Source organism: Sus scrofa, chromosome 6 (genome assembly GCF_054392235.1).
Source record: "Sus scrofa isolate SSC_HxYL_T2T_F1_AM1 chromosome 6, Sscrofa_HxYL_maternal_Yorkshire_Landrace_v2.0, whole genome shotgun sequence".
Taxonomy (NCBI): Eukaryota; Metazoa; Chordata; class Mammalia; order Artiodactyla; family Suidae; genus Sus; species Sus scrofa.
Genome location: NC_139388.1, coordinates 63,211,200 through 63,237,559, shown reverse-complemented (window position 1 = coordinate 63,237,559; position 26,360 = coordinate 63,211,200). Strand labels below are relative to the sequence as shown.

Here is a 26,360-nt window from a genome sequence, read left to right as displayed (position 1 = left end):
TGGGGTTAGTAGATGCAAGTTACTGCATTTGGAGTGGATAAGCAATGAGATTCTGCTATATAGCAGGGGGAACTATACCTAGTCACTTGTGATGGAACATGATGGAGGATAATGTGAGTAAAAGAATGTATATATATGCGTGTGTGTTTGTGTATATGACTGGGTCACTTTGAAGTGGAATTTTAACTAAAGAACAACCCCCCTTGGCTAAGAAGGCAGCTGCAAGCCTTTCCAGCTGCGCTAATCACTATGCCACCCTTCTTGTAATAATGTAACAACTGTGTGCTCTCTGTCCAAGCCAGCAGCTCTGCTAATTAGGTACCTAGCATTGCTTATCAGTTCTGCTTCTGTAACCTTGCTTGCTCAGTTTCTTAGGGAGGAACACTGTCTGTTTGGGGATGGGGGAGGTCCGGGATGCTTACATGGAAAAATCAAGACCTTGTAGTGTATAAAAGTTACTGAGAACAAAGACCTGGTGCTCAGACTCTGGAGGTGACTCCTCTGAGCCCACACTGGTGCTGAATAAACCTTGCTTTTCCATATCTCCGAGTGCTGTTTGTCTCCTTCCGTTGCCACAGTTTTTGCGGTTTCTGCAACATTTTGGTGCGTTGGCAGGGAAGCCGACAACCGAGGTGGCCTCTTGTGCCACTGTTGTCGAGGAACCGGGGGAGGCCACGGTCACCGGCCCAGTGACAGGTGGATAGCGCACACTGGCCATTTTTGCCGGATCCAGACACTCACTCGGGCCGTGCTGGCCTTGGCCCATACCGCTTCCTGAACGGACTCAGAAGGAGAGTGGAAACAGGTTCCTGGACAGGACGTCAGACTGGTGAGTGCCCCAGGGACATCTGCCCAAGTCAGGACCTGCCATATGGTGGAAGGAGAGACTGATCACCTCTCAGTGACCAAAGGGTCACTCAGGTCAGGGTTTGCTCCCTTGGGATCGGGAGGCTTGTCAATTCTGGTGTGTGTGTGTGTGAGTGACTGGAGAGAACGAGAGCCCGTGCTCCACCGTCCTTGGACTATGGAGCCAGAGTGAATCCTAAACCTGCAGTTCCATGGCGACCTCATACGGCTTATGGTGGCCCTCTTCGGGGGGATCCTGACGTTGGGGTTTATACAGTCCCACCTATGCTAAGAGGCGCCTGAAATATCTCCTCCGGGGGAGCGGTCAGGCAGATGAAGCAATTGTTACCTGAGGCCTTGTCCTCACTGTTTGTCCTGCGTCACCGTCACAGGGTGGGACTTTACATAATGGGTAAATCGGCTTCCAAGCCCACTGTCTTAGAGTGTATGGTTAAGAATTTTAAGAAAGGATTTTCTAGAGATTATGGTGTTAAGCTGAGTCCTGGAAAACTGTGTACCCTCTGTACCCTAGAGTGGCCCTATTTTGGTGTTGGCTGGCCTCCAGAAGGGACCTTAGATGTGTTCACAGTTACAGCAGTATATAATGTTATAACAGGAGACCCTGGACACCCAGACCAATTTCCATATATTGATCAATGGTTGGAAATTGCCTATTTGAGGCCCCCATGGGTTCGGTTCTGCACCACAGACCAGGGACAGTGTAGGGTGCTAGTAGCCCAGTCCAAGAAGAAAAACTTGTCTCAAAAGAAGGTGCCACCTATTTATCAAGGGGAACCTGATGACTCGCCCCCTATGCCACCACCTAATGTTCTGCTGGCCCCACCTCCAGGAGCCAAAGGTCCCCAGATGCCAGATAGCCCACCGCCTTCTGTTTCTCCTCCTCCTCTGCTTCTGAAGTTACCGAGGCGATATCACCCCCACAGCCAGATTCTCCAGAACCTATGAGCAGGCATCTCCATTCAGCTCAGGGAGCAGCCACTCCAGCATTACAAATGCCCTTACGGGAGACACGGGGACCACAGCAAGTCGCCCCCGACGGGACCATACAAGAGGGGGGACGTTTTTATTATTACCAGCCCTTTTCCACTGCCGATCTCCTCAACTGGAAACACCATACTCCCTCATATTCTGAAAAGCCTCAGGCGCTGATTAATCTCTTAGAATTCATTTTCCAGACACACTGTCCCACCTGGATAGACTGCCGGCAACTCCTTTTTACTCTATTTGACACTGAAGAGCACTGGCGAATTGTAGCAGAAGCCCAAAAATGGCTTCAGGCCAATGCGGGGGGTCGAGCAGACTTGGCAAACTGGGTGAGGGAAGCCTTCCCAGAAGAAAACCCCCACTGGGACTATGACACTGAGGAAGGGAAACGTAACCTAGAGAGGTACCGGCAGGCCTTCCTACAGGGGGCAAAAGCTGGGGCTAAAAAGCCCACTAATATAGCTAAGATCAGAGAGATACTACAAGAGCCAAATGAAAGCCCAGCCAAATTCTATGAGAGACTATGTGAGGCTTTCCGAACCTACACCCCTTTTGATCCCAAGGCCCCTGAGAACCAACGGATGATAAATGCTGCCTTTGTGGGACAAGCCCAATCAGATATCCATAAAAAGCTACAGAAATTAGAAGGCTTTGCAGGAGAGAATGCCACTAAACTGTTGGAAATAGCCCACAAGGTTTTTATTAACCGAGACCAGGTGGCCCGCTGTGATGCAGAAAAGAGAATGAAACAAAAAGTGACCCTTCTGGCAGCCGCCCTGTCAAAACCGGTGCCCCCAGTGGGACCACCCCGTAGGGGACAAGGCACAAGGCCAGGGAAAATGAGTCCCCTGGAACATGACCAATGTGCTTACTGCAAAGAAAAGGGACATTGGAAAAATGAATGCCCCAACTGTCCTGAGAAAAAGACCAAGGCCCCACCTAGCCAGTACTGATCTGAGCCATTCAGCACCAACCTGATTGGCCTAGCTGAGTCTGATTAGGGGGGACCAGGCTCTCTCCAACTGGGCCCCCGAGAGCCTATGGTCAGAATTCAAGTAGGGGGCCACCCCATAGACTTTATGGTTGACACAGGTGCCGAACTTTCTGTGGTTACACAACCTGTGGCTCCCCTCTCGGGGAAAGAAACCACCATTGTTGGGGCCACAGGTAACCAAACCCACAGGCCCTTCTGTGGTCCTCGACGATGTCGGTTAGGAGGCCATGAAGTAATACATGAATTTCTTTACCTGCCTGACTGCCCAGTCCCCCTGATGGGAAGAGACCTGCTGGCTAAAATGGGGGCACAAATTTCCTTTTCTACTGACGGATCGGCCCAACTTAAATTGACAGAACCCCCCTCTCCTTTAATCATGGCTCTTGCTGTAAAAAGGGAAGAGGAATGGCGCTTGTACTCTCCCCCTTCAGAAATGGGGACCATTCCCCCAGAACTAGAGACTAAATACCCACTGGTTTGGACTGAAGGAAACCCACCAGGACTGGCAAAACGCCACGCTCCTGTCTTAATTGATCTAAAACCCGGAGCTCAACCGGTAAAGCTACGCCAATACTCAATTCCCAGAGAAGCTCGACTGGGAATCCAGGTTCACCTGGATAGGCTGCTTCAGCATGGACTGTTAATAAAATGTCAGTCCCCTTGGAACACCCCTTTACTGCCCATGAAAAAACCGGGAACACAGGACTACCGCCCAGTACAGGACTTGAGAGCCATAAATGAAGCAACAGTCACATTACACCCATCCGTCCCTAACCCATATACCCTGCTAGGGCTGATCCCCTCCACTGCTAAGTGGTTTACTTGCCTGGACTTAAAAGATGCTTTTTTCTGCCTCCGGGTGGCACCTGCCAGTCAGCCCTTGTTTGCTTTTGAATGGGAGAATCCACATACAGGGACAAAGGAACAGATCACCTGGACTAGACTCCTACAAGGATTCAAAAACTCTCCCACTCTTTTTAGCGGCGCTTTAGCTGCTGACCTGGCTGAATTTCCTGGACAAAAACTGGGCTGTGTTTTGCTACAGTATGTTGACGACCTCTTACTAGCTGGCACCATGGAGGCTCAGTGCCTAGAGGGAACAAGAGCTCTCCTTTCCCTACTGATGGAGGCAGGGTATCGGGTATCAAAGAAAAAGGCACAAATCTGCAAAAAACAAGTATCTGGGCTTCAACATCATGCAGGGCCGACGAATGCTGGGGACTGAAAGAAAGAAGGCAGTTTGTGCCATTCCTGTCCCTACCACCCGCCGAAAGGTTCATGAGTTCCTAGGGGCAGCAGGATTCTGCCAGATATGGATCCCCGGGTTTTCAGACCTGGCCAGGCCTCTGTATGAGGCTCTAAAAGGGGAAGAAAAGGCTTCCCTTAAATGGGGACCAAGCCAGGAGACGGCGTTTCAGCCAATCAAAACTAAACTCACTGAGGCTCCAGCCTTGGGACTTCCTGATATAACCAGAGAATTTAACCTTTTTGTTCATGAGAAAAATGGGATGGCTTTGGCAGTCTTAACTCAAGAATTTGGACCTTGGCAGAGGCCAGTGGCATATCTGTCTAAACAAATTGACTCAGTTACTGCCGGATGGCCTCCCTGCCTCCGAGCGCTGGCAGCTACCACCTTGTTGGTAAGAGAGGCTGACAAGTTGACCCTGGGACAAAACCTCAATGTTAAAGTCGCACACTCAGTTGTAACCCTAATGGATACCAGGGGCCACCATTGGCTCACACATGCACGAATGACTCAATATCAAGGGTTACTATGTGTAAATCCACGGATAAAACTGGAGGTTGTACGAACTCTGAACCCAGCCACTTTTCTGCCAGATGAAGCGGGGCCCCCAGACCATAACTGCCTGGAGGTACTAGATGAGATATTTTCCAGCAGGCCTGACTTGACTGATAAACCACTCCAAAATCCTGACCTGGTTTTATATACTGATGGCAGCAGCTTTATGGAGGATGGAAAAAGGATGGCAGGATATGCTATGGTATCTGACTTAAAAGTGATAGAAGCAGAGGTGCTTCCTCAAGGCTGGTCAGCACAGAGAGCAGAATTATGGGCCTTAATCAGAGCACTGGAACTCAGCCAAGACCAGCAAGTTAATATCTATACCGATTCACGATATGCCTTTGCAACTTTACATGTCCATGGAGCCTTATATAAAGAAAGAGGGCTCCTAACTGCTGAAGGAAAAGGAATTATAAACCAGGCTGAAATCTTAAAGCTCTTAGAGGCAGTATGGGAACCTAAAGAAGTTGCAGTTATCCACTGTAAAGGCCACCAAAAGGGGGAATGACCCAGTGGCAAAAGGAAACCGTAGTGCTGATGCAGCTGCCAGACAGGCAGCCCGAGGACAACAGCCAGACAAACCTAAGGTCTTGCTGGCCCCAGAAGTGCCAACTGTCCCCAAATATTCTCCAGAGGAAGAAAAATAGGTAAGGGAGGAAGGAGGAACTAAAACTAAAACGGGGTGGTGGGTCACACGGGACCACCGAGTTTACATTCCAGAACAGCTGGCCTACAAACTAGTCCGCCAAGAACATGAGTTAACCCATATGGGCAAAACTGCCTTAGAGACCCTACTGGGCCAGTACTATCTCATTGCTCGTCTTCCTGCACTCTGCCCCTCTGTCTCCCAAAGATGCATAACCTGTTTACAGAATAATGCCCGCCAGGGGCCCCACAGACCAGCTGGGGTGCAGCACTGCGGACTGTCCCCATTTGAGGATATGGAAGTGGACTTTACTGAGGTCACCCCTAGTAAGGGGTACAAATATTTACTAGTTTTTATCTGTACATTTTCAGGGTGGGTAGAGGCCTTCCCTACCCGAACTGAAAAGGCAAGGGAAGTAACCAAGGCACTCCTGAGAGACATTATTCTCAGATATGGAATGCCTCTGACCATCGGGTCAGATAATGGACCGGCATTTGTGGCCGAAATAGTACAACAGGTGGCAAAAGCTTTACAGATCCGATGGAAACTACATTCTGCGTGTGGCCCTCAAAGTTCAGGGAAAGTAGAACACATGAACTGAACCCTTAAACAGACCCTGGCAAAAATATGTCAGGAAACTGGCTTGCCCTGGATAGACATGTTGCCGGTGGCCCTCTTAAAAGTGAGATGCTCACCCTGAGCGGGAATAGGATTCTCACCATTTGAAATCTTATATGGAACGCCACCTCCACTAATCAGTTTAAAAGGAAACACCAGGGAGTTGGGAGACTTGGAATTACATAAACAATTACAAGGACAGGGGCTCACTATTTCTCAGATACATAGATGGGTCACAGACAGAATACCTGTGTCCTTAGGTATAACAGTACACCCCCACAAGCCGGGGGACCAGGTGTGGATAAAGGACTGGAAAAAGGAGTCTTTGAGGCCGGTATGGAAGGGCCCCTATACTGTAATTCTAACCACTCCCACTGCTCTTAAAGTAACAGGAATAGATGCTTGGATCCATCATTCAAGAGTAAAACCGGCTGGCACAGCTGACGACCTTGGAGAGTGGGAGACTGCCCTTGATCCGGAGAGACCTCTTCGCCTGACAATAGAGAAGGAGACGACGATCTCAAAGCCCTGCTCTGACCACACCGGCTGAAGCTTGAGGAATCAACAGCCTGGTAAAATAAACTGCCTTACCTCCCTTCCACAAGAGACTCTCTAACTGTCATATACTGTTATCTTATGATCAACATGTATGTTTGCTGCCTGTTGCTGTTAATCTGGTCCCCTTTGGTTCTGTCAGGATCCATGTCCTCATGTGACCCGTGCATTCGAGTGACCCCATCAGATCAAGGGGTTACATGGACTTTGCTTTACTCCACTCATTTCTCCTGTTCAGGAGAAATTCATGGAAGTTGTACTCACAACAGGACCATTTATTCTATCTGTCAACAGGGGGACCAATATACTTGCTTTGATCCACGATACTCACCAACTGAGGAATGGTTAGAAGTCCGGCACTCTCATAAATCAGGGCAGCTAATTAATTGGACCCAAATTACCAACCCCAAGTTGCCAGTGTCAATACTTTTCGATGCCTGTGAAGCTATGAATGGGTCATGGACTTCTACTAGACCATGTGGAAGCCCATCATGGGAAAGAGAATATAGGCTCCAGCATAAATATATGTGCTGGGGGACCACCTGGAATGATTGCCTGGAATGCACTTACTGGAGCTGTGTGGCCTGGGCAACCTGGAATAAGGGAGACAAAACAGCTGTCCTTCAAAAGGGTACAGCCCCTCCAGACTGCCAGACTAAAACTTATAACCCAGTTAATTTCACTATTTTCAATTCCAGTGAGCCCAAATGGAAGGAGGGTTTCAAAATAAGCATTCACATTGACCCTGGAGCTGTGTTACATTTCCAGAGAATCATGTTTGTGCTCCAAGCTGCTTCTCACAGCCACAGCGTCTTTCATTCCTTTTATGAAGAGATAAGAAACACCCCACCTCCCATTCCGGCCACAACTAAGAACTTGTTCTTAGCCCTGGCAGAAACTATTGCACAAACTCTCAAGGTCTCCTCTTGTTATGTATGCGGGGGAACAAACACAGGAGACCACTGGCCTTGGCAAGCCAGAGAACTGGACCCATTAGAGCCTCATAATGAGACTGCATACCCCCAACTCACCAATGGTGTATGGCTCCTCAGAACTGCTATTATAGGGAGAAATTGTCTTGCGAGGCGGGGAGGACGGTTTAATGTTTCGGTAGGAAGCTTGACATGTTTAGGCCTGAGGTATTATAATCTGACTGCCCAAAAGACTCAATGGTGGTCATCCTCCAATCGCTCAGAGCCCAAGCCTAATCCCTTGTCTAACTTTTCCCATCTTCGACAAGCCTGGGAAGATATCAGTACTAACATCCAGTGGTGGGCACCAAAGGGATTATATTGGACTTGTGGAAAAATGGCCTATTCTATACTCCCCCCAAATTGGGCTGGGGCATGTGTACTGGGAACAATCAGACCTTCCTTCTTCCTGCTCCCTCTGTCACTAGGAGAGCAACTGGGAGTTCCTATATATAGGGCACAGGGTGCCCAGAGACCGGAGGGCTCTCCAAATTGGAGAGTGGAAAGATGATGAATGGCCCCCAGAACGGATAATTCAATATTATGGACCTGCCGCCTGGGCAGAGGATGGCTCTTGGGGATATCGCACCCCTATCTATATGCTCAACCGCATCATCAGACTACAGGCGGTTTTGGAACTTATAACAAATGACACTGCAAGGGCCTTGACTATATTGGCCCAACAACAAACTAAAATGCGCAGTGCAATCTACCAAAATCGTTTGGCCTTGGATTATTTACTTGCTTCTGAAGGAGGGGTTTGTGGAAAATTTAAATTAAGTAATTGCTGTGTATAAATAGATGACACCGGAAAGGTAGTAGAAGAAATTGCTGACCGCATGACTAAACTAGCCCATGTACCTGTACAAACTTGGAAAGGATGGGATGCAGACAGTCTCTTTGGTAAATGGTTCTCTTGGTTGGGAGGAATTAAGACAATGGTCGGAATAGTCATGGTTATACTTACAGGGTGCCTACTTGTTCCCTGCCTTATACCTCTCCTGATAAATATTATAAAAGGTTTTATAAAAACCATGGTTGAAAGAAAAACAGCCTCCCACCTGCTACTTATTAGAGGCTACCAAAGGGTTATGACTGATGATGATTTGTAAAGGGTGCAGATGCACCCTGAACATCAAGAGGGGGGAATGAAATGGAATTTTAACTAAAGAACAACCCCCCCTTGGCTAAGAAGGCAGCTGCAAGCCTTTCCAGCTGCGCTAATCACTATGCCACCCTTCTTGTAATAATGTAACAACTGTGTGCTCTCTGTCCAAGCCAGCAGCCCTGCTAATTAGGTACCTAGCATTGCTTATCAGTTCTGCTTCTGTAACCTTGCTTGCTCAGTTTCTTAGGGAGGAACACTGTCTGCTTGGGGATGGGGGAGGTCCGGGATGCTTACACGGAAAAATCAAGACCTTGTAGTGTATAAAAGTTACTGAGAACAAAGACCTGGTGCTCAGACTCTGGAGGTGACTCCTCTGAGCCCACACTGGTGCTGAATAAACCTTGCTTTTCCATATCTCCGAGTGCTGTTTGTCTCCTTCCGTTGCCACAGTTTTTGCAGTTTCTGCAACAACTTTGCTGTACAGCAGAAATTGACAGAACATTGTAAATCAACTATAATAAAAAATGAAAAAGCTGAATTGCACGATGCATAAATCGTTTTTCAGTAAGGCTGTTATTTTAAAAACAAAAACAAAAAAAACAAAACCAAGGGGAAGGAAATCAGGCTTTTGGTGTCTGCAATCCTTCCAGCATGGACGCCCAGCTGTTCATGATCCTTGGCCAGATCCCGCCACTTGCCTCCCGCCTCTAAGAAACACAAGGTCCAGGCAGCGCGTTCTGGGAGCGAGCGCTGGGGGCCGGGCACGTGGCGGCGCTCCCCCGGTGCGCTCCCCCGGTGCGCGTCGCGCCTCCCCGCCTCCGCTGTGTCTCGGTCTCAGAGGCTCAGGGCGCTGAGGGCGAGTTAGCAAGTTCACAACTCTGGCTAAAGCCGGACGAGCCGACGCGGATCACGCCTACACACCCCAGGCCCCTGGGCGAGCAGGTGCAGCGAAAACTCCGCGAAGCCTGAGCCTCGCGGCTCTCCGTACCCGACCCCGGCGTGGGCGCGTTCCCGCGCTTTCTAGCGTCAGGGGTCAGAGGGCGTGCCCCCGCGCAGGCACACAAGCCGCGCAGAGGGGTCCTGCCAGCACGTGGGAACTAAAAAGTTTGTTAAGGTGAGAAAGAAGGACTTGGAACGGCTGACAACCGAAGTGATGCACACACAGGGCTTCTTACCCAGAATACTAAATAGGGAAGTACTGGAGAGCTTCCAGAAATGAAAGATTGTAGGGAAAAAAAACCCCACAAAAATCTGGAAAGGAAAGAGCAAGAATTAGAGCAACTGCGAATGGATTGTGAGCCCTTCAAAGCCCGCCTGGAGTCTGTGCAAGAGGACAGCGTGCGAGAGAAGGACAAGCCGGCTCTCCGACAGCAGTGGAATGAAGCAAAGCAGCAGCTCCTGCAGCAGACAGAGTGTTGCACAGAAATGGGTGCGGCAGCCTGTACCATTTTGTGGGGCGTCTCCAGCAGCGAGGAAGTGGTCAAAGCCATCCTGGGAAGAGATAAAGCTTTGAAGTTTTTCAACATCATTGGTCAAACAATGCAGAGTTTTGTGAAGTACCTGGATGGGGTCGTCAAGGAGCTGGATTCTGATGAAAATCAGTTTGTTTTTGCTTTGGCTGGAATGGTAACAAAAGTTGCTGCCATCGCTTGTGGTGGTGAATTCCTGGTTACCTCAAGTCGGGTCCTCCTGAACACCATACTGCAGCTTCTGGGACACCTGAGACCCGGGCAGTGTACCAGACTCAAAGTGTGAATGCTGATGTCTCTACAACGTGAGTATCAATTTCAAAGGCTTGAAGTACATTAGCCAGAGTCCAGGATTCATCCCTTTGTTGTCGTGGCTTTTGAGTGATCCGGATGCAGAGGTGTGTCATCATGTGCCAAGACTCATCCAGTCTGTGGTTCTGGAACCAGAAGTCTGCTCCAAGTCGGCCTCGGAGCTCCGGAGCTCCCTGCCCCTGCAGCGCATCCTGGCCGGGTCCAAGAGCCGCAACCCCCGCCTGCAGACCGTGGACCAGGAGCTCCGGGAGGACCTCCGAGCTCTGGAGCGCGATGCCTAGGGCGCTCCGGTGGCTCGTCTTCGTTCTGAACCACAGGCCGCCTGCGGTGCGTCACAGATGGCATGATGGGAGTGACTAGAGATGGATGTGGATTGATACGTATCTGTGCAGCTTCCTGCTGGAGGTGAAGGTCCTGTGGGGGATTGGTCACTTTCCTCCAGGGGAGCCTGAGAAGGGGTCCTTTCCTCTGTGAGGGTCCAGGTCGGCCACACCTGGAAGGGGCCCTGCCTTGTGTGGCTTTTGCTGCTCAGGGACCTCAGACGGCCACTCCCCCTTAAACACCACCCACCCTCCTGGTCAGCAGTTTCTTGAGATACATTTTCTTGAAAAGCAATTCATTCTCTCTCTAATAACCATAATTAACCCCCTGATTCAATGTTACTTTTAAACCTTTTGGTGAACCTGCTATTTCAGTGACATGGGACATTTTAATTCTATGTTTTTGCGCCTCTTTTTTGAATAAAGAATGTCAGAAGGGTAAAAAAAAAAAAATTTAAAAAAGAAGAAGAAAAGAAAGAAAGAGATACAAGGTCCAGAAGAAAAGAAAGAAAGAGATACAAGGTCCAGAAGGTGCACCCTGCAGATTCAGGGATGTCTGCCTGCAGCAGAGGGTGTGCCCCGCCTGCTGCAGGGATTCTGGCATGTGTGGTCAGAGTCGCTCTCCTTTGAAAGGCACTTCTCTTTCTACATGAACACAGCCACCCTCATTTCCCCTGACCCCCCCAACCTGGAAGAGTAGACCTGCGACACACTGTCTGTCGAAACTCGCCCGTGTGCAGACGCTCAGACGCAGCCACTCTGCAGCACCCTGTGCTGATCAGACTGTCCCCTGTTTTAATACGACATCGTGCCCCAGGTAGGAGAGGCGGTGGGAGAAGGGGCCGTTATTGCACACGCGGAACCTTTGACAGAGGGTTGCGTGCTCCGTGGGGTCTGCCCCAAACCTAGCGGTGTTGTCATGGAAGCGGAACAGGATGAATTTTTAAGTGAAAGAAAGCAGTGAAAATGGTCTCTCGATTACTTTTCTTTTGAGGAAAGAATATATGTGCTTGGGGGAAAAAAAAAACAGGAGAAGTAGCAACAGCACGCATTTGTCTAGCTCTCTTTTTCCCCATTTTTTTTTTTTTTTTTTGTCTTTTGTCTTTTTGTTGTTGTTGTTGTTGTTGTTGCTATTTCTTGGGCCGCTCCCGCGGCATTTTTCCCCATTTCTATCTGAATGTTTCCTTTATGGACTCCGTGGTCCAGGTCAGTTGCATTCAGACAGGGACCCAACCTCACTCTCACTCTCCCCTCCCTGGCCCTTCAAAGTTGGTTCTCTTCTCCACTGGCTCAGAGGTCAGACAACGTAGTTTCTTATTCAACAAGCCCTGTTGGAACATGGTATCATGTTTATTATTCAGACTTGGAGTTACTGAGATTTTGAATAATTTGTTTTCAAGCTAGCCATTAATCAGTAACTTTTTTTAAAAAAAAGTTTAAATTTGAATATAGTTGATCTACAATGATATGTTAGTTTCACGGGTACAGCAAAGTAATTCAGTACTTTATAACGTATACCTATATTCAGGTTCTCCCTGACAGCTTATTACAATATAGTGAATAGAGTTCCCTGTGCTATACAGTAGGTTCTTATTGCTTATCTGTGTTTATATAGTAGTATATGTCTCGTAATCTCAGATTCCTGACTGATGCCTCCTTCCCCCTAGTCACGAACTCTTTATCAAGAAGCTCCAACTCCAGCAAATGCTGGGCACAACTTGACACCATCGGAACAAAAGGCCCCCTCCTGTGAAATCTGGGTTTTTGTACTATTTTATGTCGTTGTTCTATCTTTTCTATAATTCAGAGAAATTGTTCATTTTGATCATGGTATCTCTTAACCTATCATGAAACAACTTACCACTTTTTTATTCAATCAGTGATTTCCCACTGACAGGACTGCTTTTTGTTATCAAAGCACAGTCCCTAGGAGTTCCCATTGGGGCTCAGTGGTAACAAACCCGACTAGTATCCATGAGGATGTGGGTTCAATCCTTGGCCTTGCTCAGTGGGTTAAGGATCTGGCGTTGCCGTGAGCTGTGGTGTAGGTCGCAGATGCTGGTGGATCTGGTGTTGCCTAGGAACGTCCATATGCCCCCCCCCAAAAAAAACCACCCCAAAGCACCCTGCCTAAGGGGTGTTATTTCTTAGGAAATTAAAACGTGGAGAAGCTAGATAGTGCTGCGTGTAAACGAAGGTGCCACCCTGGTATGTATCAGAAGTGTGTGAGTGTGCTTGTGTGTGCCCATGCATTTTGTATTTGCACGTGTGTATTTGTGCGCATGTGTGTGAATACCTGCGTGTGAATGTGCAGATCATGATGCAGTGCCCTTTGGCGGAAGCAATAAAATGTCTTGGTCTATCATTGACCTGATCAATGGAGCTGCCTCCTCTTAATGACAGGACACACCTCTGCCTTCCTTTCTCTCTCTCCCTCCCTCTCTCCCCCACCTCCCCTCTGCCAGAGTTTAATTCTTAGCCCCTCCCACTCATCATAAACACTCTAGCGTTTGTTCCGACTCAGCCTTCCCCTCCCCACGCTCCTCCCCAGGAAGGTGTCCAGAGTGGAGGAAACAATCGCCTAATGTGACCGTTGAGGCCCCTCTGGGTTCCTGCTGGCCCTGGGTCCGAGCTGACGTGGTCTGTGGGTTTTCTCGCTGGGTTGCTGGAGGCTCCCGCTGATGTCGGTGCCCAGTGATCAGGTATCCATCCTCCCTCTGCTCCCTCAGGGCCTGGGGTCCCCTCAGAAGGTCCCAGTGCCCACTTTGTCCCCAGGGTTCAGTGAATGTGTCTGGGCATCTGGTTCTGCCTCACTGTAACCCCTTTGCATTCATCCCCCCTGGACACACCTCCAGGACATGGAGGGGGGTTCCGAGGGCAAGGGAGCCCCTCTCTTCCTGCCTGGCCCTGCAGCGCCACCAGGGATGCTACACGTGGCTTGTCCTCCAGGTGGCGCTCGGAGGACGGAAACCTCCCAGCTGGTGAGTTGCAGCAGGTCCTGAGATGGGAACGGTGAGTCTGGTTCCCACGCGGGTCTGCGGCCCCCATCACTTCGAGCTGGCCGACCCTGGGCACATTAATCTCAGTCCCTTTTTTCTTCAAGAAAAATGGGGACACTCTGTGGAGGGTTCCATACAAGGATTCAACGTGCTTACATAGTACTGAAATCTCAATCACACTCTTGTAAGAGCTGCCTGGATCTAGGTTGAACTTTTAAAATATTCTTAAGATATATAATAACATTTTAAATACCAGACCTGTAACAGGCATGCAGGTTTCTTATGTTTCTATTTTTAAAGAACAATAAAAGATGGAAAAATGAGAGCCGGACACTGGCGCCTCCTCCTGGACTTTCAGGGGAACTTTCCCTTTGTAATCAGAATGGAAACTGGCTCCACAAGCTGGAAGGTGACCCCAAGAAGCAGGCTCGGGGCTCTCCTGGTGAGGGGGTTCCCGCGACCCCATATGCTGGGAGGCACAGCTGGTCCCGCTCTAGGGAAATGGCCCTGCAGATCCCAAGAGTTTCTTTGTTGAGCCAGCATGGGGTGGCCTGTTTAGAAGCCCTGTATCATCAGCAACAACGCTAAATAATCAAGTGGGTAACTGTGAACTCACTTAACTCTGTGTGAACTGACTTTAGGAAATGACACAGGGACCTGGGAAGGGGAGGAGGGATATTTCATATAACACAGCCACGGGGCCCGCCCACGTGTCCGTGATCAGCGGTCAGGAGCGAGGCGTGGTCTTGCAGGCGTGGGATTCAGAGCGCGCTGGGCGGACTGACCCGAGGCACGTGGAAGAGAAGATGAAGAGCAGACTCGGGCAGATATGGGGCTCCGCTTTCTGCGCACCCAATTCAGGGGCTCTGGGGCCACAGCCACTAAGGCAGCCACACCCCTTACCTGAGTGAAGGCTGTCCCGCTGTCCGAATGGTGTTTCATCTGTGTAACTATTACAGCCAATAGACCCCAACGTGTAAAGACTCAGGTGATAGGAATTAGTTCCTCTCTCCAAGTAAACAGGTGAATCTGATTCCAGCTCAGCAGGGAGGTGATTTAAAATACCGTATATGAGAAAAAGAATGTGTATATATGTGTGACTGGATCACTATGTTGTACAGCTGACATTGACACAATACTGTAAATCAGCTCTACTCTAATAAAAAGAATAATAAAATACCGTGTATTAATTTTTTAATGTGAGGGAAAATGAGGGAGATCAGGAGATGCCTGTCAATGAAAAGATACTTTGCTCCTCACAGTTCCCAGGAGGAAGGGGCATGCATGCCACCAACCAGGGCCTCATGGGGAAGCCCTAGAGGCTGAAAGAGACGGAGTGAAGGAAAAAAGTGGGCAAGACCTTTACTGTATCTTCCATGAGAAGGAACAGGTAGGGAAGGGTAAGCAGGCTTGGGACTGGCGGGTTTAATGATTTCAGTGCCTTTCTTGGGTGGAGAGGGTGTCCCTAGTTGGCCATTACCTGGCCTTGGGGTGACAAGGGCAGGTGGATAGTTGCCCAGACTGAAGTCCCATAAAGAATATGGTAGGGGTGAGGATTCTGGATTGGTTGTGTTGGGAGGGGGGGGTTATTGGGTTTTTTTGATAAGTACACCCCAGGAAGAAGATTCTTGCAATGCAGGAGGCCAGAGGCCAATGTAAGTGACTTAGGCATACAATCAGGTTATCTAGGAAAAAGCATGTCTAGTGCCACCCTTAAAATTAAATGTCCAGTTATTTTACCAGCAAAAGGAGTTTATTTAGGAATGGTAGAGGAATTGCTATTCGGGAATTCAAGCTATTGCAAAAAACAGTCAAGTCCAGAGAACAAAGGAACAGTTTACAGAGACAAAGGAAGAAGCTGGAAGGGGCAGCTTTGAATAAAAGTCCCTCGGAGGAAAGCAAGAGTTCAGAGCACTGATGGTTTTTCATTGACTCAGCTGTGGCTGATTCTCATTAGCACATCTTTTACAGTTTTCTCATTGTCTAGGATGTAGCTGTTTCTTATTAGCTGGGCTGTGGCTGTTTCTTATTAGCTGGATGTTGCCGTTTTCTCATTGGCTGGGTTATAGCTGTTTCTCATTGGCTCGGCTGTGGCTGTTTCTCATTGCTGGGATGGTGCAGTTTTCTCATTGGCTGTAGTGTGACTGTTTCTCATTGGCGGGGCTGTGACCATGTCTCATTGGCTGGGCTGTGGCTGTGTCTCATTGGCTGGTATGTTGCAGTTTTCTCATTGGCTGGGCTGTGGCTGTTTCTTATTAGCTCGGATGTGGCAGTTTTATCATTAGCTGTCGTGTGACTGTTTCTCATTGGCTAGACTGTAGTGTTTCTCATTGGCTGGGATGTTGCAGTTTTCTCATTAGCTGGGATGTTGCAGTTTTCTCATTGGCTGGGCTGTGGCTGTTTCTTATTAGCTCAGATGTGGCAGTTTTCTCATTGGCTGTAGTGTGACTGTTTCTCATTGGCTAGGCTATGGCTGTTTCTCACTGGCTGGACTGTGGCTGTTTTTCATTGGCTAGAATGTTGCAGTTTTCTCATTGGCTGGCTCTGGCTGCTTTTCAGGGGGGTGTGGCTGTTTTTCATTGGCTGAGCTGTGGCTGGGCAGGGAGAAAAAAAATTCCTAATTCTACTGGCTGAAAAGTAAGCTTCTTCCTGCCTAGGAACATAAACTAAGCTGCAGCTGAGCTAATTCTCCTTCAGGGATGCCCAACTTCATTTAAAATGATTTATTTATTAATTTTCTCAGCAACATATGCATCTAGGATGCATGTTAAAGCATTACCTTTACATAAACTTAAAACATGACTAATACAAGGGATACAGCAGGCTGCATATCATAGTCATCCCAGGAAACAGAGGCCACACTCAGTGTTTTTCCAAGGTCACCCATGGCATCAACATCCATCAGGAGAAGGAAGAGCAATGAGGATCTTGTATGGTAGGTTTTTCGGCCAGACCTGGAAGCAGCTCCATCCACTCCTGGTTACACAGTGCTGGATAGACTTTCTCCCAGGACACACCTAACTTCAAGGGAGTCTGGAGAGACCATCTCGTCTCACTGGGAGCTCAGGTAGTTAGGACACGGTGCTGGTGAGTAGCCATAGTCCTGTCACACGTAGGCCACCTGTCACTTTGGGCACCTGGGGTTCACAGACGTCTGGGGCTGTTTCCCAGTCTCCGCTGCTTCCTATCCAACCTCCTCTTATGTAGAGGCACTGGAGAGTGCAGAAATTTGACTGTCAAACATTCAGCATTTCACAAACTGGTGGGAGAAACACTCCTACAAGGAGATACTTGGAATTCAGGGTGAAGCATTCAAGCACCAAGGAAGCCCATGAATAGAGGCAGTGCTGAGGACTGACACCCACTCAGGTAGATGAAGTAACACCCACAAAGAGGTCCATGTCCTAAGCCCCTGAACCAGTGGGTGTGCTTCTTAGGTGATGAAAGGGTCTTTGCAGGTGTGATTGGTTAAGGCTCTCAAGCAGAGGAGGGGAGCCTGGTTATTCCAGGTGGACCCAATGTAATCACAAGGATCCCTGCAAACAGGAAGCAGGAGGGTCAGAGAGAGGGAAGGAGCGGAGACCACCCAAGCAGGAGCCCTGGTCAGAGGGAGTTTGGAGAAGCTCCAGGGCTCCTTGAAGACGGAGGAAGGGGCCACAAGCAGAGGAATGCAGATGGCCTTTGGCGCTGCCAAAGGTAATGGAATGGATCGTGCCCTGGAGCCCCCAGAAGGAACACAGCCCTTGGTTTTAGCCCAGGTTAGCTGATTGCAGACTCCTGACACCCTGATGTGTAGAATATTAAGGTGTGTTGTTTGGTGCCCTTAGGGAGTGGGCATTTGTTCCAGCAGCAATTGCAAGCTTTTGGGAAGAACAGCCTCCAATCCCAAGCCTGAAGGGCGTTAGCCAGATGAGGGAGTGAAGCTCAGATCAAGGACACTGTCCTTCAGCTGATGGGACCTCTGGTGTTTGGCGAGTGCATGGCGTCCAGTAGGAATGGAAAATGGGGAACTTTAGTTCCTCTGAGTGGGACCTAAAGCTTGTGCCCTGGGGTCTCATCACCGCCTTCGCCAGGCCACACGTGTCCGTGTGTGGGTGTGTGCATGTGTGCGTTCCTACAGTGTGTGCATGTGTAGGGGTGTGTGTCTGGGCAAACGTGCGTGCCTTTGTGGGTGTGTGCCTCGACCCAGACCCAAGTCCCCTCAGACGTCTCCTCCCTCGTCCCCGAGTCACACGCTCAGATCAGAAAACACTGACGCCCGATTCTCTGGTTCCCCTCACTAGGGACGGAGGGACTGTGGGTGGAGAGACTGGGACCCAGGACCTGTGAAGCCCAGCTCCACACACACAGGGCTGATGCAGTTGGGCCTGTGGGAACATTTATTATTGCGGAACAAGGTGAAGCATGTTCCAGAAGACGTGGTCTGTGCTTTTGGCTGCATAAGTACAGCCCAGGGTCAAGGTCAACAGCTGAAGTCTGGGAATTTCATCAAGTCAGCTGAGAGGACAGTTAAAATGGATCTCCGGGGACAGGGGGGGATTCATAGGACACGTCTGGAATCAGCTGGGTGACTGTAGGGCCACCGCTGGGTCTCTGGAAACAGCCAAGAGACCCCAGCTGGGTCTCTAGAAACAGGTGCTACACATTCTCTCCAAGGAGCTAGTTGACTGTGGGAGGGACCACATGGCTGCTGAATCTTCTAGATGACGATCAGGGCTGTGGGGACTCCAGCTCTTGCCTCCAGGAGACCTGACAGGATGACTGTCCAGAAAGGGCAAAACCCTCCAAATAGCCACCTCAGGCTTTTGCAAGAGTGACTCGCAGTGTCTTTGCTACAGAGGCCAGGGGGGCTTGGGGTCAGTGTCTGGAGATGGCTGCGTATGTGCTGGACTCGGCTGCAGGCTCTGTGGATGGTGGGGTCACAGCTCTGGCTGCCCTCTGTGTGAGGGTCCGGTGGTCCAGCTGGGCATATGTCACCTCCTGCAGGTCAGCAGGGGTCTGGGGAGAGAGACCGGGGTGAGTAGCAGTGGCCGAGGTGAGGGAGGGGTGCTGGGAAGGGAAGGCTGTGGTGGCCAGCCTCCAAGTCTCCCCCCCACCCAAGAGGCCGCCTCCTGAATCACCACTGTGTGGTCCCCTCCCCCGGAGAAGCAGGCTTGGTCTGTGTGACCAGCAGAATATGGCAGTGACGCCATGTCACCTCCACAGTGAGGCCACAGAAGACATTGTGGCTTCTGCCCCTCCCTCCCCAGGGCCCCTCCCTCTGGGGGAGCCTGGCTGCCACGCAGTCACCCATGTGCTGCAGCCCAGGGAGTGAGCCACCTTGGAAGCGGACCCTCCAGCCTGAGTCCAGCCTTGAGCCAAATGGAGCAGCAGCCTCATGACAGAGCATCAGCCAGCACCACCCAGCCCGTCTGCTTCCACATCCCTGGCCCAGGAAACTGAGCTAATGCCGCCAAGCTGCTAGCTGTCCAGTGTTTTGGTCACAGCAACAGGCAACTAACACAAGGACTTACCGAAGCTTCCGTCTCTCTGTCCTTCTCAGGAAGTCTGTGGACAGTGGCCGGGTCTAGAGAGGAGAGGACAAGGGAGCTGTTCTCTGGGGCAAACTCACCTGAAACCTCACAGCTTCCTATTTGGCCTTGCCCCCCCCCACCCCCATCTAGAACAGAATGCCCCCAAACTTGCTCCCTGCACATGGCTTCCTGGATGGCAGTGAATGCCCCCTTCCCCTCCCAGACCTGTCCCACCCTTGTCTGTACCTGGTGTCCCATCTAGGACGTCAACAGCTGGGCTGAGCCTGCAGAGAAAGAACAGTGAGCCCTGAGGGCTGCCTGGAGGCGGAGGGCTGGGGGGCTAGGGGTCATTCCCAGAGTCCTCACCTCTCCTGGGGCTCTGGCTCCTTGCCTTTGTTTCTGGGGGGCCCTGAGGAGAGTCAGGTGTGAGTTGAGATGAGAAGGCTTCTTCCCAGAACCCCAAACAGCCTGCCCAGGTCACCCCACCCGGTCCCTGAGACCTACCCCGTTTCCTCTGATGCCAGCGCTGGAGGAGGAGGAGGACCAAGAGGAGGAGACAAAGGAGAAAGGCTGCAGAGACCCCGATGAGAATGTAAACATGCTCTGTCCACGGGCCTGGGGGAGCAGGGAAGACATAACTGGATAAGCAGCAGCGTGCATTTATCCAGCACCTGCGGCATACCACCACACACTGGCTGCTTGTCATGTTCACACCTACCTACAAATCTCTCAGGTGCCTAACAGTCCCAAGGCCCAGGAGTCATTTCCCCGCTTACAAAACTGGGGTTTGGGGGCTGAAGTCCTCTGTCCACAGGGCGTGGGCAGAGCTGGAATATGACCCATACCCAAGCCATTCCCCCTTTGCCCAGAAGGCACAGGCCAGGTCCTGCTTCTCTGTGCCCATCACTCACCGGGATTGTTTCCATCCTGTGAATGCGTCCATGTGTCTCCTAGGAATGAGGCATCAGGAGGACATGGGTCAGAGGCCTGAGCTGGACAGAGCAGGCTCCTGAGTCCCCCCCTCTCCACGGGGTCTCCCTGGTCCCCAGACCCGGACCTGCTCCCTCTAGAACAGCCCCGTGGAACAGTCCGTGTGGTTGACATACTCTACTTCTGGGCTGTCCGCTCTGGTAACCACACGTGACTGCTGCCCTTGAAATTTAAGTGAAAGAAACTGAAACGTCAGATCGCCAGGGGCAGGAGCAGCGGGTCGCGGGGCGGCTCGGTGGTGCCACCAGGCTAATGCCACCCTCACTGGGTGATGGGCACCTGCAGCGTCCCCTTCCCGCGGGAGGTGGTGGGGGCAGCGCCGCTCTCCCCCGTCTTCCCCCCTCGCAGAGACGGACACCCGGTAGGAGGGCCCAGGCACAGGCATCCTCAGCTCTGCCTTCCGTTTTCACAGCTCCCCTTGATGCGGTGGATCTGCTCTCCTGGGAGTGAAGACGCCAAGACCCGATGTCCCGGAGCTGCCCGCCGAAGCCACGAGGTGAGCAGGTGAGACAGTTGCCCGCCAGCCCGGGGCTGGACTCCGCGCATGTGCTGTAGGTCCTGCTCCTCTACCATACACCTCCTAAGGGCGCAGCACCACCCATTTCACAGGTGAGCCAGCAGAGGTCTTGGGGGCTCGTCCACCCACTCGGTCTGAGCCCCGCCTCCCCTCCCTCCTGCTGCTTCAGAGGCTGAGTCCTCAATATCCTATTTAAGGCAGAAAACTTCATTTCTTAGAGAATCCTGCCCTCAACACTGTGTCGCTGGCCCACCATCCACGGGCCCACCCAGTGTTTTAACACCTCTGCCCTGCTTCACTGCCTTGTGACGTTTATCACAGTTTAAAATAGTATTTATGTTTTACAAATAAAAATAATATATATCAATATATTTACATCTATATATATTACATATCATATAACTATAATGTATACTGGATATACAGTTAAATTGTTTTAACCCACATATGCATAATTTAATTTACACAGATTAGTTATACACAATTTAAAAATATAAAGTGTAAGCTCTACATATCAATTATATCAACTATACATATAAATTATGGTAAATATACTATCACATATATTACAGTAATGCATACTACATGATAATATAATGTACAGACATAACACTGTATGCGTTATTCATATGTATTAATATATTACTTCGATATTTGCTATATAGTGTAAGTATATTCTATTTAAATTATAAGTCTGAAATTTTACGTTGAAAATGTTATGTTTATTTTTTAGTTATTTATTTATTTTTTTTTTTTTTCTTTTTGCTATTTCTTTGGGCCGCTTCTGCGGCATATGGAGGTTCCCAGGCTAGGGGTCTAATCGGAGCTGTAGCCGCTGGCCTATGCCAGAGCCACAGCAACGCAGGATCCGAGCCGCGTCTGCAACCTACACCACAGCTCACGGCAACGCCAGATTGTTAACCCACTGAGCAAGGGCAGGGACCGAACCCACAACCTCATGGTTCCTAGTCGGATTCGTTAACCACTGCGCCACAACGGGAACTCCCGAAAAATGTTATGTTTATATTCTATATGCCCATATATCCTTAGTGCATTTCTATTGTTCATTTTAATTAATTCTTCCATTAATGCTTGGGAGGCCAGAGACCCCTTCTCCTCATTCACGTGTGCATCAACCCCATAGCAGGAGGGTGTCTGGTGCACAGGAGGTGAGAAGAAAATAGTCCTAAGATCAGTACTACTGGGCTGCCCCGACGTAAGCACAGGTCCTGTGTCTCAACTGCGGGGTTCGTGTATTTATTGCGGGTTTTGCCCGCGAGAAGCCGGGATGCGGAAGGCGTGGTCATTCACTCAAGGGCCCAGAGCTGGGAAGGCAGGACCGGAATCCTAACCCTGATGCTGGCAGTTCTGCTCTGAACTGGAGTCTTGGAGGCATGAAACGGGGAGGGAGGTGGAGGGGTGACTGAGCTGCCCGCCCCCACCACCACTAGCAGCGGGTTCAGGACGCTCTGAGAGGGGGGCTCTCCCTCCTTCTAGGCTGTTCAGGCAGAACCTTCAAGAAGCCTCTTCTCTCTCCTAGGAGATGCGCTATCAGTCCCTCCTTCCTTCTCTCAGTGCAGAGGGGCCAGCGGTGGAACCTGCCCACTAGGGGGCAGCGCAAAGCTGTGCCCAAACCCCAAGGATGGGGTCTGGATGCCCTGGGTTGGGTCTGCCCCTTGTGCCTTTGCCCAAGACACTTAACCTCCTTTCTGCCTCTTAAAAGGAGTGGTGGCTCTTAGAAAGCCTGGGACGTCCCTCCATGGTGGGCTCGGTGGCATTACTGCCACCAGGTGCCCGGTTATAGGGTTATCTCTATCCTGTGGGTGTTAAGAGTGTCCTTGTGAATATCAGGGACCCAGCAGTGCCCTGGGCAAGCCATGCCCTTCCCAGGGCCTCACCAGTCCCTGATCCAAGCCCAGGGCAATGGTCCTGATCCCCAGCACAGAGCCTCCCAGAAACCCCAACAGGCTGAGGTCAGCTACTCACCAGCTGAGGAGGAGGGCTCCGTGTGGGGGGAGCTGAAATCCCCAGGGGGTCCTGTGATCAGGGGCGGGAGAAGGCTTTAGACAGGCGTGAAGGTGAAGGAGTGTGTGTGTGAGGGAGACCACGGGGCTTGGGGGGCCATGGGGCTTGGGGGGCCAGCAGGGGGCCTGTGGGCAGAGGACACAGCTGGGGACAGCGGCCTGGGGCCACCCTGAGGGCAGAGCAGAGACGTCCTCACCTGTCAACACCAGCTTCAAGGTCTCACTGGACTCAGACCAAATGCCACTTTGATGATAGAGGCACTGATAATGCCGGACAGTGTCTTCACTTACAGCAGCGATGGGGAACCTGGCCGCTGTCTGGTGTGGACCAATTTGAATCGTGTTACTCTCATCCTTGTACTTATGCATATTCTCCTTGTACTGCAGGCGGAATGTCTCAGCCCCAGCAGGGCCCTGGCACACGATGGTCACAGGCTGTCCCCAGGGGACCACAGGGCCTGGCTCAGCTCTGATGGAGGGTCTGGGCAGGGCCCCTAGGAGGTGGGAGAGCAGAATCTCAGGCTCCGTTATGAGGAATTCAACACACAACACAAGTCACTCCTTTTACTGGCTCTGTTCAAATTTTCTTTTCTTTTCTTTTTTTTTTTAAGAAACTCACCAAGTTGTGCAGCCTTCACCACAATCCAATTTTAAAGCGTTTCCACCGTCCTCCCCAAACCCCCTCACACCCATTCTACCGAGTCAGTTCCCTTCACTGCAGCTATGTTCCCACTTGACTTAAGGACCCGAGACTTGGTCCCAGCTTGCTCCTTGTGACACAGGGGGTCAGAGCAGGCTGCGGCCCCCAGGGCATGTCTGTTTCAGGGGCAGCTCCCCCACTGCCCAGGCCACTCTGGGGGGACAGCAGGGGCTGGGAGGGAGGCCCAGGCTGGGAATGACCCCGTCACTCTGGGGACAAGGAGAGCAGGAGTGTGTGTGGGCAGGACTGCTCCGGGCTGGTCTGAAGGCAGCTGCGAGTCCCCCTGGGATTGTATGGGGTGAGGGGTGCACGTGCAGAGCTGCAGTGGAGGTGAGGGCTGAGGGGGAGCTGGGGCCCAGAGCCCAGCAGGGGAGGGTCCCATTGTCCAGGGCGAGTCCTCCATGAAGCAGTCCTCCCTGGGTTTCTGTGTATTTCCACCTTCATCCCTGCTCATTTCCATTTCCTGGGGACGGAGGCTCTGGAAACCCCGTCTGTCTCATCTAGGCTGGGGGCAGGGGAGAGGGCTTGCTGCCCTGAAAGGGGAAGCTGGTCTCCCCTTCAGCAAGACGCCCCTAGAGGCAGGGCGCTGGCAGGGCTCACTCACTCCTCCACTGGCTCTTTGTGTCCTTCCACCCCGTCTTAGGTCCCCTCTGCCCCTTTACAGATACTTCCGTGTACCCCTGGTTCCACAACCGTGAGACACACACGCGATCCCTGCCTTCTTCGCGGGGCTGAAAGTCTCGAGGGAGGACGGACGTTGATGAATCATTGTGCAAATCCCCGTGTCCAGACTGTGGCCTGTGCCCTCGGGCGCGTGTGGGAACCCCAGGGGCAGATGGGAGGCAGAGCTGCCTCCCCGGGGAGGTCGGAGGGCGCCGGTCCCCAGCTGAGAGCTGAGGTCCAGCAGGAATCACCCAGGCTGGGGGTGGGCACGTGGGGCAGGCAGGGCACAAACACCGGGTCCAGGTCCGGAGCTGAGGGGGAAGGAGCCACGCGAGAGAGAAAGAAAAGCGAGGAGACCTCTGAGCCAGCGGGGCTGGGGACGGGCAGACCCGGACCCAAGAGGGGCGCACGCGGCTCAGTCTATCCAAGGTCAGCTGTGAGAGGGCGCTCAGCAAAATGGACATTTTCCTGAAAACAGAAACCGCTGAACGCAGTCATTCGACCCTAAGAATTATCATGCAAAACCCAGCACCGGGTGATGCGCTGTGAGTGGGGGGCTGGAGAAGCGGGACCCGGGAGGACTCCCGGTCGGTCGGGTTCTGCCCTGGGTGAGGTCGCGCCCTCCGCGCAGGGGATGCAGAGGGAGATCTGGGCTCGCGGGCTCAGCCTGGTCCTGCGGGATCTGAACCGTCTCTGCGGGGCCCTGAGAGCAGCGTGGACAGCGAGGGAGAGACGGGGCGGCTTAGGCCTGGGGGTTGCTGGCAATTCCGGGACTATGTCAGCTGCCAGGTGCCCCCCCGCCCCCAGGGCGGGCACACGCTGTCGTCGGGCTCAGCCTTTGGGGGGCAGGGAGAAGACTCACCTCGGCACGTGCGGATCGTCTGGCCCAGACAGAGCGCTGCAAGGCAAGTTCTAGTGAGAAAAACGCCCACTGCGCCTTTCCTCGCGGGGCTGTGGCCAAGGGGGCTGGAGGAGCCTGCGGGGGGCGTCATCCTTGTAACTTCCAGCCCCCTCCCCCACATCGCCTCGGAGCACAAGCCCCCTTTCTGCCCCGAAATGGTCTCCAGACAAACCCAGACCCCAGGGTCCTCAGTCTGAATCAACTCCACACCCAGGTACCTGGTTCTAGGACTGACCCTTCTGTGGGCAGACTGAGGGGCAGCCCTGGGTGGGAACCCCTGTGCCCCCCTCGGGTCCCTGAGCCTCAGGGGCTGGGGTCAGGACTGAGCCGGGGAGTGCAGCCTCTTGGCCCCTGAACCCCCCCCCCCCATTCCAGGACTCACCGAAGCACAGGAGGGTGGTGGGATGGGGGGCCATGGCCCAGCCCCTGCAGCCGGTGCCCGTCCTGGAGAGATTATGGGGGAAGGACAGAGCCTGCCTGATGACACAAGAGAAGAGGATGTGCTGCCCGGGGGCCCAACTTGGGGTTTCCACACTCAGCGCCTCACACAAAGGGGAAGAGCTTGTGCCCTCCTCTCCCGGCTTCCTGCGCAGGAGACAGAGGCAGGGCCGCACTTCCAGCAGATGCTCCAATGCTCAGGTGAGGCTGAGCTCCCCTCCAGGTGAGCCCCCTGAGGGAGGAGCCTCTTTCTCCGCCTCTGGGACAAGCAGAGTGTGGGTTTGTGCCCAAACTGGCAGGACTGTCCGTCCCAGGACCACACCCCTCCACCTGTTCTTGGGGAAGGTGTTACACCCCCGTATCCCCCACTTCCGCATACTTAACGTGAAAAGTGGGACGTCCCCAGTCCTCCTCCGAGTATTTGATCTAATGTTCAAGTCCCAGCAAGGGAGGGAGAGCATTAAAAAGATCCTACTTGCAGTTCCTGTTGTGGCTCAGTGGGTTAAGATCCCAACTAGTATCCATGATGTTGCGGGTTCGATCCCTGGCTTCACTCAGTGGGCTGAGAATTCAGTGTTGCCGTGAGCTGTGATGTTGGTGGCAGATGTGGCTTGGCTCTGGTGTGGCTGTGGCTGTGGCCTAGGCCAGCAGCTGCAGTTCTGATTCAGCCCCTAGTCTGGGAACTTCCTTATGCTGCAGGGGCGGCCCTAAAAAGAAACACAGAACGTGTTCACGGGGCCCTCTTCCCATCTTCTCCAGGGACATTGGAGCCAGGAAGGCTCCAATCAGCACATGCAAATCCTGAATGGATCAGGAGATAGACCTTGGGACCTGGCCCTGGGCTTGGGGCCAGATGGGGCCCTCAGCCAGGTGCTGAAATAAAGAGCAGGACCCAGGGGTGAGGAAGTTTGTGCAGGCGGAGCCCAGTAGGACAGGACCCCTCATGGATGCCCGTGCCCAGGGCCTC

At 51.9% G+C, this 26,360-nt stretch overlaps 1 protein-coding gene, 2 long non-coding RNA genes and 1 pseudogene across 10 annotated transcripts in view; 3 read left to right on the top strand and 1 right to left on the bottom strand.

Annotated features, from left to right (window-relative positions):
• Positions 1-327: 327 nt before the first annotated feature.
• Positions 328-8,961, top strand: LOC146402479 (uncharacterized). Its single transcript, XR_014806709.1, has 2 exons — positions 328-829; positions 6,300-8,961. It is a non-coding gene; the product is annotated as an uncharacterized LOC146402479 (long non-coding RNA).
• A 131-nt stretch (positions 8,962-9,092) lies between these two features.
• Positions 9,093-10,745, top strand: LOC100516019 (heat shock factor 2-binding protein pseudogene; annotated as a pseudogene).
• A 6,430-nt stretch (positions 10,746-17,175) lies between these two features.
• The window catches only part of LOC106510586 (uncharacterized), a 58,378-nt gene continuing 49,193 nt past the window's right edge, over positions 17,176-26,360 (top strand). For 2 of the 4 annotated variants that reach the window (XR_014806700.1, XR_014806701.1), the window contains exons 1-2: positions 17,176-17,343; positions 20,563-20,654. This is a non-coding gene — a long non-coding RNA (uncharacterized LOC106510586). Of the gene's footprint in view, positions 17,453-20,562; positions 20,760-24,532; positions 24,960-26,360 lie in introns of those variants that run through there. The other 2 variants (XR_014806702.1, XR_014806699.1) reach the window with 2 other exon arrangements.
• Positions 18,009-26,034, bottom strand: LOC100515837 (leukocyte-associated immunoglobulin-like receptor 1). Of its 5 annotated transcripts, XM_084962058.1 has the most exons (11): positions 25,869-26,034; positions 25,338-25,432; positions 24,917-25,030; positions 22,889-23,185; positions 22,654-22,704; positions 20,072-20,110; positions 19,665-19,775; positions 19,527-19,569; positions 19,407-19,444; positions 19,161-19,213; positions 18,009-18,645 (listed from the first exon to the last, which is right to left on the bottom strand). In XM_084962058.1, the coding sequence occupies exons 1-11, from the start codon at positions 25,916-25,918 to the stop codon at positions 18,505-18,507; spliced, it is 1,032 nt and encodes a 343-aa protein (XP_084818184.1). In that variant the 5' UTR covers positions 25,919-26,034; the 3' UTR covers positions 18,009-18,504. The 5 variants fall into 5 exon arrangements, with proteins under 5 accessions (XP_084818184.1, XP_084818185.1, XP_003127507.2 ...); XM_084962059.1 differs by lacking the exon at positions 22,654-22,704; XM_003127459.6 differs by lacking the exon at positions 25,869-26,034 and having other exon boundaries at positions 25,338-25,486.